General features: G+C 33.1%; 1 protein-coding gene across 1 annotated transcript in view; it reads left to right on the top strand.

Annotated features, from left to right (window-relative positions):
• The first annotated feature begins 266 nt into the window (after positions 1-266).
• LOC149085007 (serine/threonine-protein kinase tricornered-like) overlaps positions 267-12461 on the top strand; it is a 147331-nt gene continuing 135136 nt past the window's right edge. The window contains exon 1 of the mRNA XM_089232760.1: positions 267-402. Coding sequence (XP_089088886.1) covers positions 355-402 — 48 coding nt within the window. The 5' untranslated portion in view covers positions 267-354. The remainder of the gene's footprint in view (positions 403-12461) is intronic.

The following is a 12461-nucleotide window of genomic DNA, read 5'->3' as shown; positions in this document are numbered from 1 at the left end:
GCGCCCTCTCTCTCTCTCTTCTCTCACTCACTCTCATCACAACACTGTTGTCGCCCACAGTCGCGCACAGTGGCGGCAGCAGTAGCGTGTTTTCGAAAAAAAAAAAATCTTTCATTCCCTTCCTCGTGTAGTGAGCGAGTGAGTAAAAAGCGAGCGACTTAGAAACTTGAATATAGTGACTCTCTTGCTTCTCTCAAACTCAACACGAAGTGTGTGTGTGTGTGTGAATATTATTCACAATTATTTTTTGAAATAATTATTGTTTTTGTGGACTTCACACTAATTGGAGCAAAATATTTGAGATTTTGCAATTTTTTTTTTTAATTTAGTGTGTTTTAAAAATGGACTTTTCTAATGACAATGTTTGAGTTTAAGAAACTGGACTGGAGAAACTGGATGCAGGTAAGTCAAATTTATTTCAAATTTTTTTAATATTCCAAAAAAATTAAAATAAGAAATTTTTTTTTTTTGCTGAAATTTTTTTAGAATTTTGTTTTTTTTACCCCAAAAATGTCACGTTTGTGTGATAAAGATTATATATACATACCATAAAATATTCTGTCATGTCTTATGAGAGAAAAAAAAGTAATTTTTTTTTCCATTTCCTACACGAAAAGTTTTCTTGGAACTTTTGTTTTTCAAGTAAAAATGAAATTGAAAACTTTAAATTACGTAAAATATTTTTCTCAAAGAAATAGTAAATAAAAATAATGTTTATATATATATATATATATATATATATATATCGCGAAAATATCCAGAAATTTTTTTTTTTTGTGAAATTTCTTGATGCGTAAAATTCAGAAAACGGGTTTTTAACAGAAAATAATTATTATTATTGTATGTGTAAAGCTTGAGTGGTTAGATGAGAGAATTTCCAGCTTTTTTCTATGAATTTTACTTGAACAAAATTACTTTTCCCGCATTATATTCGGTGTTATCCAGTCCGTGAAGTTAATTTGACTTCCTTTTTTTTTTCTTAAAACCAACCGGAATTTTTTGAATATAATTTTTTTTTTTACTGATATTATTCAGTGTTTCTGTGTCATTCAAAAATATATAACTAATATTTATAAAGGCTGTCAGTATGATCGATGTCTGTGAAGGTTTAATGACCAGTGTCATTACAAGAATTGGAAATTTTTCTGACGTTATTGTTGGGAATATGGTGGTTGCAACAGGTTATGTTTTATTGTGATTGATGCATCTTGGAAATTTAGGCTTGATGAAATTTTATTGCGTGTTTCTTCAAAGGACATGTTACGTGATTTTTCGATATGTTACTAGGTGTCACTAAATTAATACGGGACCCTTATAAGATCAAATTACTCCCATCAATAATTTGACTGATTACCTGCAGCGAGGATAAGGCATATTTTTTAATAGTGTGTGTCAAAAAATAGCTTCCTTCCTCATCTTACGAAAAATTTAAGACAGGATTGTCTATCAAACTATTTTTTTCTGGAATAAACTGTATTTAACAAACTGTATTTCTTCAAAATCTTACAAATCCATTGTCAAAAGAGCATTCATACGGCATCACTGATATGTTCTCAAATTCAAATCAAAATAACTTAATTTGGAGGTTTTACTGCGAAAAAGAGGTAGCTCCGAATTTTGTGTAATTTTGTTACGCATTTTGTCAAGTCTAAAAGCAAAATTTCATTCGACTGACGTGAAAAAAAAATTTTAGTTTTAGCCTAGAATAACTGAGAATCATCTGAAAATATGTAGGGGTGATTGAAATTTGAATAGCTCTTTTATTGGTTTTGAAAAACTATTTCTTTTTTGGAGGAAACGCTTCATTATTCTTCATTGAAATTTAAATGGGATAATTAATTAGAAAGTCCACCATACACGAGTATAAAACCGAGCACCATGGTGCTCGCGAAAAAAAAACCTGAGAAATGGCTGCCTTTCAAGCTATATTTTCTGGACCAAATTGTATTAAAAATTCTCTAAAAATTCCCAAGTCCATTATTAGAAGCGTATTCATACATCAACTCTAACATGTTCTCAAATTTAAACCAAAATAATTTCAATTGCAGGTTTTACTGCAAAAAGGAGGTAATTGTTTCTGTGATTTTAGCAAAAAACCTGAATTATTTTTGAACGCAAGTTGTACGGGATATGTCATTGTAGAAATCCCATCACATACGAGGACGAAATCTATCATAAGTATCGAGCACCATAGTGCTTGCGGGCAACAGGTTGCTTGTTTGGAGATGAAGCCATACAATATATCTGAAGTCTTCATCAATAAATTGACCCTTGTTTGAGCTGTTATATTGAATCGATATCACACTAATATTTCAAATAAAAAAAAATTTAAAATAGCTATTAACATGAATTTCGGGTCTCACAAGCTAGCATAGCCCAAAACGCAGGGTCTGTTCTGAATAAATTCAAGTCTTCGCAAATATGAATTTTTGGGGATCTTATATATAGTCTTCTTCGAGGCAAAGGAAGGAAGCGTGTGGCCGTGTGTCTAAAATACAAAAGGCAGCCAATTTAGGGACCCTAAAAATTTGTTGGCCTTAGGCACGTGCCCCATTTGTCCCTTCGAGAAACAGGACCTTCTAAAATTTCTTGTATTTATTTGAATAAATGAATAAATTATGTTACTTCGAAAAAAAAATTGATCATTTTAAACCAGTATTTCCCAAAGTGGGTAATATCGTCCCCGAGGGGGCGATAGAAGCTTTGGATATTTTATAGGATCCTCTGGGTTGGCTTGAGTGGGGGAGGGGGCGATATGGAGAAAAATATTTTGAAGAAGAGGGCGATGGAACAAAAAGTTTGGGAAACTATGTTTTAAAATTACTATTCAAAAATAAAATGCAAAAATTCATTGATTTACGAATTTATAATACCAATTTCCTATTTAAAAGTAAAAGTTAAAATTTCACTGCTAATTTTTCAACCTCATGAATAAATAAATTATTCGATTACATTAATGCATAAACCTGATAATTACGGAAGCAGTTTACACACAGATTTAATCAGTTTTAAAAAAAAATACTTTCATGGACAACAGAGTAATTTCCTTGAAATATCGAGAAACCAATGTCACGGTAATTAACGATATAATGCAACGAATTTGGAACACCTTATTCATCTTTATTTAGTCGAATACACGAGTCGTAAAAGTCTCAGTAGGAAATCGTAATATACATGTATATAAATCCAATCAAAAGAAACTAAAAACCAATTTCCATAAAGTAATAAGGAAAAAGAAATAAAAAAAATATATATAGATGAGTAAAAGTGTAGCAAAACCGTATATTTCATTGCTCATTAGTTGCTTTTTTGAGGGAGACCTTGAAAACGCAACACATCAAGGCCTTTCCTTCATACCATAGTGAGTTTAATGATAATAGGAAAAAATAAAATTTACGCGATCGAAGAAAGAGATAGAGCCGTTTTCTGAGATCAAATGACGTTTTTTTTTAAAAAGACATTTTTTCAGTCTATAAATGCTATTTTTTTAGTTGAAACAAACCTAAAAAAATATGTTGTTTCAAGGATTTCATCTGCCTTCCGCTATGGGAATCCGGACGGAAGTACGTTTTTTTATCAAGAAATAGAAAATTCTACGCATGTGAGAAAAAACATATAGAAAAGTTTCTTTTTTCACACGTACAGGTTTTCATTTCGAGTGAATGAATGAATCTTCAGTTAAAATAGTTTTATTCCCTAGTATGGGGAAAATGATGTTTAACCTTTTACTGGGTGAATTCAGATTTAGATTGATTTTTATCCTTTTATCATTTTGATTTTCAAGTTTAGATATACTCGAAAAATTCATGAAAAAAAATTTCCCATGTCCCATAGAAACAACATTAAAGTTAAAAACAAAAACAATTAAATTTTACCTTTTTTTTGAGAATAGGTGATTTAAAAGAATTTTAATTATGACAAAAGTGCTGAAATATGAATGAAGTTTTTTGTTTTGTAAATTAAGTTTGGAATCTAACACGATCAGGAAAAACATCATCTAGTTCTTTCATTTTTTTTGATTAAGAATACCGATGTCCCTAATTGGCGCATTGGCCGTTAAAGGGTTAATTAAGGCAACTGACTAACTTTAAATGACAATTTTGTTTTCGAAAATTGCCGAAAATGATTTTGAAATTTTAAATTGAGTTTTTTACATAAAATACAAAACTGTTTTACTCTCGTACATGCAATAAGTAAAACAAAGTTATTGATGGTTTAAATTAGTGATGGACAAACTACGGCCCACGGGCCAAATGCAGCCTGCTTAGAGGTTGTATGCGGCCCGCAGCAGATTTTATAATAATACTATAGAAATTTTTTCAATCTCAGTGTTTCAAAAAAGTTCATGTAAGGGGCCATTTTTCCTTATGCAAGATATAGCTGTGATAATTTGAATAGAAATTGATTTAAAAAACTTTGCATGTGCAAAAAATGGAACATTCCCTAATAGATATGCATAAAATTATTAAAATATACTTATTTGTTTTCATAGTTGTAAAGGATAAACCATTGTGTCCCATTTGCAATGAAGCCGTGGTAGTCTTCAAAGACTACAACAACGTATCCCACTTCACTTCTAAGCATGAAAATTCCAAGCAGGAATCAATGTCAGAATATGTCCGGAGCACCAAAATATTTTCCTTTTTGTTTTTCAGCCCGCTCTTAAAAAAAGTTCGCCCATCACTGGTTTAATTCATCTGAAACCATGGTTTCAAAGGCAGCAAACAAACGCATTTTGTGGAAATTCATTGTCTCGTTATTTTATCCCACGTGAAATTTAATTTAATTTTTAATTTATTTCTCTCTTAACTTTATTTCTCAAAAACTATACAAGATATTCTCATGAAAATTTCAGCAGCATTTCAGATAATATTAACTGTGCAAAAAATTAAAATTTTGGCAATATGTGCATAGTTTAATATTTAATACCTGTTTGAATGTAAAATATTGGATATTTTTGTCAAAATTCACGTGTTGTTTTACGAAAACTGCTAGATCTGTCAGAGAATATTTTATGTACCTTAAAACTTTTAGTTCATTGCACAGATAAGAGTCGTAGAAACATACAATATTGAAACTATTCGAATATATGCTGTATTTTTCGGTGTACAATGTTTGACGCAAGTACTAAAAATCAGCTAATTTTGAGAGAAGAGAGAACACAATATAAAATATCTCATAAAGTTATAAAAATATTTAAAAATTATCATTGGCTTTCCTTATTTTATACAGTATTATAAGTAAAACCACACACGTGTTGATAGTGCCCCGCACGTAGTCAGTTACCTTAATGATCGAAAATGACTGTGAAAATGGCATCAAGAGAATTCCAAACTCATTTGATCAATTAATTTTTTCATTCAATTTCACTTCATTTTTCATGATCTTGATTATGTGAACGGTTCTTCCTCTAATGATTAAACCATTTTTTTTTGTTGTTAAATTTCATCATTATTATTTGAGAAATAGACAATGATTTTTCCGAAGGGAATTCTCTCCTTATAATGCGCTATAAATAAGTTGGTATTATAGGTCACGGGAATAAAAGGTTAATTGTTTCGAGTAACTAAATTGAGATTCCTAAGGCATTGCGATTATTAGCGTATGTCGTGCCGCATATTAAGATTATAGCCCTTATTTTTTAATTAAATATTAAAAGTTTTTTTCCTTTTAGGTTAAGATGAAATCGTATTAAGACACGCATATTCAGTTATTTTATGTACCATTCTGTGACTTCACTGAGGCTTTTTATTTTTAATCCCGTAGTAAGCCGTTATGTAATAGTAGTTAGTTGGGAAGTAATTACAAAAAAAAATTAGAATTAATCCTCTATGGTTCACACCCATAAAAACGTATTGAATTTTTTTTTTACAAACGTGGATGTAAATTGGTGTTGTTGCCATATTTTTAGTTGAAACAATGCATCAACACAGCAATTTAATTAATTAGAGTTGATTTTTAATCAGCTAAATTAAGGGTAAAATATGAGTTTGCCTTGATTTTGCTGTTATTTATCCACAAAGAAAGTCTTACTTAGCAAAGTTGAATAATTGTTTTCTTGAATTTTATTTCCGATTTCGTCGATTTGGTGCTATTTTAGAAATCTCTAAAAAACGTAAAATTTCAGCATTTAAAAATGACACCAACAAGGAATCAACTTTTTCTAGATATAAAAGTATTGTTCTTATATAGCCGTATTCATTACTGAAATGGCATTTTGATCAAATTTGGTAGGTTTTTTAAAATTTAATTTTTAAATTTAATGCAATTTTACTAAATGATGCTATTTCTGAAATACAAAAAAAAAAAAATTGGGAAAAAATGCCACGTTTCCAAGTGCAATATTCGCTGAGATATTTGATTTAGAAATCGGAGAAAATTTGAGAAAGAACAGCATAAATAAATGAAAAAAGCGTTCTCCGTTAGTTTATGCTGTCCTTTCCAAAATTTCTCAGATTTTTAAATTCAAATATCTCAACGAATAGTGAGAATATATATTCCACTTAGAAACGTGGAATTTTTTTTTGTTGATCTCAAGAATGACAGGGCAACAACTTTCTAATTAGAAGTTAGAGGACAGGGGGGACCATATGAAAATTTAGAGGTTTCTTCATTCTATGACACACTGCATTTTCACTCCCGTAACCGGTATAGAGTGATTCTTGAACACATTTTGAACAGTTTTAGTATGAGAATCATACCTCTACGACGAACGGTTGATGAGATAAAAGACAAATCGGGACTTACAGGACATCCTGTAATACTGGACCATAGACGGTTAGTTACATAAGATGAAATTTTTTTGAAATCTAGATTTTTCCTTTTTGCAGTATTGAGGAGAGATAAGATGTACTATTCCTTATCCCTCATAGATCGAAATTAAAGATCGGGTGGAAAATCAATTTTTTAACCCTCTTCCCGGCATTGACGAGATATCTCGCCTTAGACAATTTTTATTTAAGCAATGACAAGCTCAGATATTTTGTAAATTAGCAACATTTTTAGATATATTTTTCTAATCCCGCTTACTTTGCACCTGCTGAAAATTGGAAGAAAGCCCACTTCATTAGAAAAAAAACATGTGGAACATTTTTCAGAGTGTTTAGGAATTTCTGTTATCCCGGTAAAAAAGGGTTGAATAGTTATTTATAATAAGAGATTTATGTGTTTGCATTTAAACTGTAGCTGTTCATAAAATGAATCAATAGTGTGATGGATACATAATCCAAACTGCCTTTGAGTTATCTTGATGTTATCGTTGAAACACAAACCTTTTTCATTTTTCATAGCAAAAAAATATTTCGTTGTTATTTCATTGTTACCAGACACATTTAGATAAATGCAAAAACTGATCCATAATCGTGAAGGAAACTTTCACTTTCTTCCATTGTATAATATCTAACGATAACGTCTTTGTCAAGATTCTATATTATCGAATCGAAAGAATAGTCTATAGATAATTTATAGACAACTTGGTGCATATTAGCATTAATTATAAGACTGGTCCAATTGATCAATCCATCGTTAATCACAGTTAAAAATTTTATTTGAGTAAATCCACTCTATCAATCCGATTGAAATTTAATTAAAATTTTTATTGAAAGTTTGTGAATTAACTTGATTAATTTTACAAAACTGATTAGATGTCTTAAATCATACAAGCTCAACCCATGCCCGCGAACCAAATGTGGCTTTCGGAGTCATCTGATGTGTCCCACGAACTCAAACTTAATTTTGTAACAAATGTAAACTAAGCGTCACATTTTGAGATCACTTATGTGACACGCTGTGCAGTTTCACATCACTTAAGGGGCTCTTGGCATATTCCCAGATCGTTAAATCACAGTTTCCCAAACTTTTCATTCCTACGCCCCCTTCTTCAGAATTTTTTTCTCTCATCGCCCCCCCCCCCCAACTAAAGTGAACCCATAGAATTCTATGTTGAATCCGCAGTTTCTATCACCCCCCTGGATCATTCCATCGCCCACTTTGGGTAACACACACATACATTTTTTTGCAGTACAATTACAAATCACTCAAATTATCTACGAGGTACATTTAAGATCACTCAAGTAACCCACAGCACATTTTCAGATCACTTAAGTAAACTGCTTTACTGTTCCAGATCGAAGTGGCCCGCGATAAGTTTCCAAAGCAATGAAATGGCCCGCACGGTCAACACCATAGATAGCAGAAAGCCTCAGCGAGAAGCTCGTGACGTCACTGAAGAAGTCAATTTTACCTAGCCATTCTATATGCTGGAAAAAATGTAAAGATAACGCATGCGTCGGCCCGCCATATCCTATGGCTACAGGTGAAATGGACTTCAGTGACTCTAAAGCTTCACGCGGAGGCCGCCTGCTATAGATTTTTTTTTTCACTGTCCTAAAGGTTGATCACCGTTGCCTTAAATCATGTTCCTATTCATAACATTTCAGATAACTCACCATGTTTAAATGTCACCTGAATCAAATAATTTTAGCAGGTTTTTTTGGCATCGAGAAATACAAAGTCAATTTAACAAAAACTGGTGAAAATTTCAGTTCCAAATTGAGTTTGATAGGAGTTTTAAGAAGAAAGCTCAAAATATATTGTTTCCACTGTAAGTATAACAGTTTCGGCATTTGGAAAGCATCAGTCCCTCACCTTTCCCTCCCAAAGTACAATTTGGGAGCCCAACCCCCATCTTAAATATTTTCTACAGTTTCTAAGGGAAACAAGTAACAGCATGAAAATCGAAAGTAGTTTCGAAATCAAGCGACTAATGTAAAGAATTTCCAGAATTTTTTTGGCAGCAAATGAAATTGCTGCATGTAGTTGGCCAGAATTTCTATGTGTGAATCTACTCCTATATTTGTTCACATCTAGAAAATAGGTGCGTGAGAGGTGCTTGAAATAAAATATATTTTCATAGCATCAATTAATATTATACAGGGTGCATAGCTAACAGCACGCATCGCAAGTTACTGGCGGACCGTCGATCCTATTTCATACTTCAAAATTTCACTCTAAAGTAGCCAAACCAAATGTAAAAAAAGTCGATCAAATATTGCAAATTTCGCTGCCATCTAGTGAGCATAATTCGAACAAAAATCGCAACTGTTTGTGCCCCACAGGGCTTTTAAGTTCAATGGAACGAATGATAAAAATGGTGTCCGTGATCGTATCTGAGGGTGACCATTAAACAGGGGTTCGAAATACAGTATTAAATTATCTTTTTGCCAGGATATTTTTATTTAGCCGTAAAACGGGATAACCGTTAAGAGGGGGGGGGGGTTTCGCTGTATTCGATTAAAATTCGATTAAACGATTAAAAAAATTTGACTAACCAGTTGAAAATTTTATTCGATTCTCAGCCCCAGTATCAATCTGTTTAATTGATGAGAACATTAAACCGTTCAATATTGTATCTGAGGTTATGTCAATGGGGTATTTAGGTAGAGAAAGATGGCCCGGGTATATAAAAAGCTTGAGATTTACCGTATTAGAGAATATTTCGACTTTTTTTTTGTTCAGGTCTATCCGCTTGGGGCATTAACGATCAATAAATCTGACATACATTTTTCTTAGTTCAAGATAACCAACCGGACCCCCCAATGTACGTACTTTCTCCGTGGTAACTATAAAAGTATCCGTTACACGTAAGTGTTCCGACCTCTGTCTATGCAGTTAGTCGCCAGGCAACAGCCAGTCAACTTTGGCCTAGCAGACCACATGTCCGTCTTCCGTATAAGAAGCAATAAATGTACCGGGAAAAGAGGTCGGCGGAAAGAGAGATAGATGACCGATGGCTTTTCCCTTCGTAGCTTTTGGTAATTTGTTACCCCCCCCTTTTTTTTTTCTCCCAGAGAAACACTGTTATATAGATGGTCGATCATGAGTGTAACAGAGATCGTTCGTTGCTTCTGTCTTGCCCTTTCAGTCTCTTCGGTACTCGATCACGAGTGTGTCTACCTTTTTACAAGTTCTTTGCCGATGTGGTGTAATCTATATCGCGGAAACGGTTGTCTTCTAGTTCTTACGCTTTGTTGGATGCCAAAAATATCGCGCTTGTGCAAATCCTGTTATTTCCGCATTGGAAAATGCCCATCTGTTATTAATTGAATTTGTTTAAATATGTACAGGGTGGTTATAAATAAACTGGTACTACTCATACGTATTTTTATGGGCATCTTTTTATCAGCCACCTCGTTGGGCATTTTGCCTGTTGTGGCGTTGTATTTGTATTTGTATGTAGCGCCCATTCTGATGGAGGTATTTCGATGAAACTTGGTATACAGGGTGTACTGTAAGTGCTGATGCGGCCTTCATCTCTTCAACCGTCCGTCGTAGAGGTATGATATCAATTTAAAAAATGCTCAAAAGGCGTTCAAAAATTACTCTGTACCAGTATTGAGAGTGAGAAAATTAGAAAGTTATTACCCTGTATCTCCTGAGCCCAACAGAAAAAATCCATGTTTCTAAGTACAATACTCCCTAAGATATTTGAATACCAGAGGAAAGTTATGAAAGAACGGCATAAACTAACGGACACGGACACACAATGCTCCTTTCCCTCATTTATTTTGTCCTTTCCCAACTTTTCTCCGATTTTTGAATTCGAATATCTCAGCGAATATTGCACTTAGAGACTTGGAATTGGCCTCAGGAGACACAGAGCAACAACTTTCTAATTGTATGTTTGAGGACGGGGAACCGTCTAAAAATTTAGATTTTTTTCTTTTGTTACAAACTGTATTTTCACTCTCAAAACTAGTACAGGATAATTTTTGAACGCTTTATGAGCATGTTTTAAATTGGAATCATACCTTTACAATGGAGGGTTGATGAGATAAAGGCCACATTAACACTTATTAGCACTGATACCCTGTATATAGGATATGAACCATGGAGAAAATAAATATTCAATAAAAAATAGTTCAATTTTTGACCACCAGGTGAAAGATAGATAGTGCTCTCTATCTCAGTTATCTTTTTGTCATGGTCCAAATAACTTTTATACCAAGTTTCAACGAAATACGTCAACCACAACGGGCTCTACACAGGTCGGAGTAGTGTCAGCATAATTAAACCGACACTATTAGCTTAATTATAGCTTAGTTACTGATACTACTCAGACCAATGTACCCGTTGTGGCAGAAGTATTTCAATCAATATTTGGTATATACATTATTTGGACCATGGCAAAAATATAACTGCGATGAAAAAAGCACGACTTTTTCACGTGGTGGTCAAAAATGGAACTATTTTTCTATATTGAATCTTTCTTCCCCTCTCCCCCCCCCCCATGGTTCATACATCCTATAAACCAACATCAGAATGGGCGCTACATACGTCTGAGGATTACACTATAAAAGTCTGATAAAAGATGTTTTATAAAACTTGGAAAAAAAAACAACCAATAAGCCTATTGATTACATTCGATTGAATGTAATCAATAGGCTTATTGGTTGTTTTTTTTTCCAAGTTTTATAAAACATCTTTTAATATTCAATAAAAATTACATTCGATTGAATGTAACCGATCCACTCATTGGTTGCATTTTCAAGTTTTATAAAATAACTTTAGTAAAACTTTTGTAGTGTGATCCCGGCCTTAGACACTTAAGCATCAAAAAGAAATTTTCTAGAATATTACTACTGCGCTGTTATTGCTAAAACCAAATTAGAAATATGTCATTGAATTGACCAAACATTACTACTCCTAGGATTGCATTGATTATTCTCTCTGGCATATAATTTCATAGAAAAGGTTTACCAAAAGTCAGTTCTGGCACTATGAACAATAGCTGCGAAATCTTACGTTTTTAGAAGTGATGAAAATAAGCGCCAAGTTCTTATACTATGCATTTACATCACCACCACGAAATAAGAATCCTTGTTCCAGGGATTTTTTTCATATTCACGATGGGCCAATTTAGCGAAAGTATTGCCAAAAAGTCTTTGAAAAAAATACTATACCTGTTCGTTTTCGGTTTGCGCAATGCTAACCACTCATAATAGCTCTTTGTGAAAGGAAGCCGATAAATATAACACACAAAAGACAAGAAAACTAGAGGAAAACCTACAGCGTCTAAAAAAGAAAATTGCACACAAAAGGACATAGCTCTCAGTTTAATAAATACACTTGTAAGCCAGCATGCTGAGCACAACTTTACCTTCGGATTGAAACCTTTCGTGCGCAAGGATATCATGCTGCGATCACGAGTAAATCGAATTTGTCCCAGCCAATCGGGTACTTTCGATATCGGGCACATCTCAATCTCTTATGGCGGATCGAAAATAATCATATTATTACTGAAAACTAGACACGCTATTTAAAAATCGATTTTTTTTCCTTCTTCTTCTTCGGAAGCCTGTGAATGGGCATAAAAATGTTTAAGAGACTTCTTGTAAGTAAAAAAAAAAAAATGATCGTGTTCTCTATGTATTGCAAGAGGAACAAAAAAAGAGAGCGTGTAG

This window comes from Pholcus phalangioides, unplaced genomic scaffold, assembly GCF_987345545.1.
Source record: "Pholcus phalangioides strain wild (caught in Gottingen) unplaced genomic scaffold, Ppha-v1.0 ptg000007l_1, whole genome shotgun sequence".
NCBI lineage: Eukaryota > Metazoa > Arthropoda > Arachnida > Araneae > Pholcidae > Pholcus > Pholcus phalangioides.
Note: the sequence above shows the minus strand (reverse complement) of the source record. Positions and strands in the feature narration are given on the sequence as shown.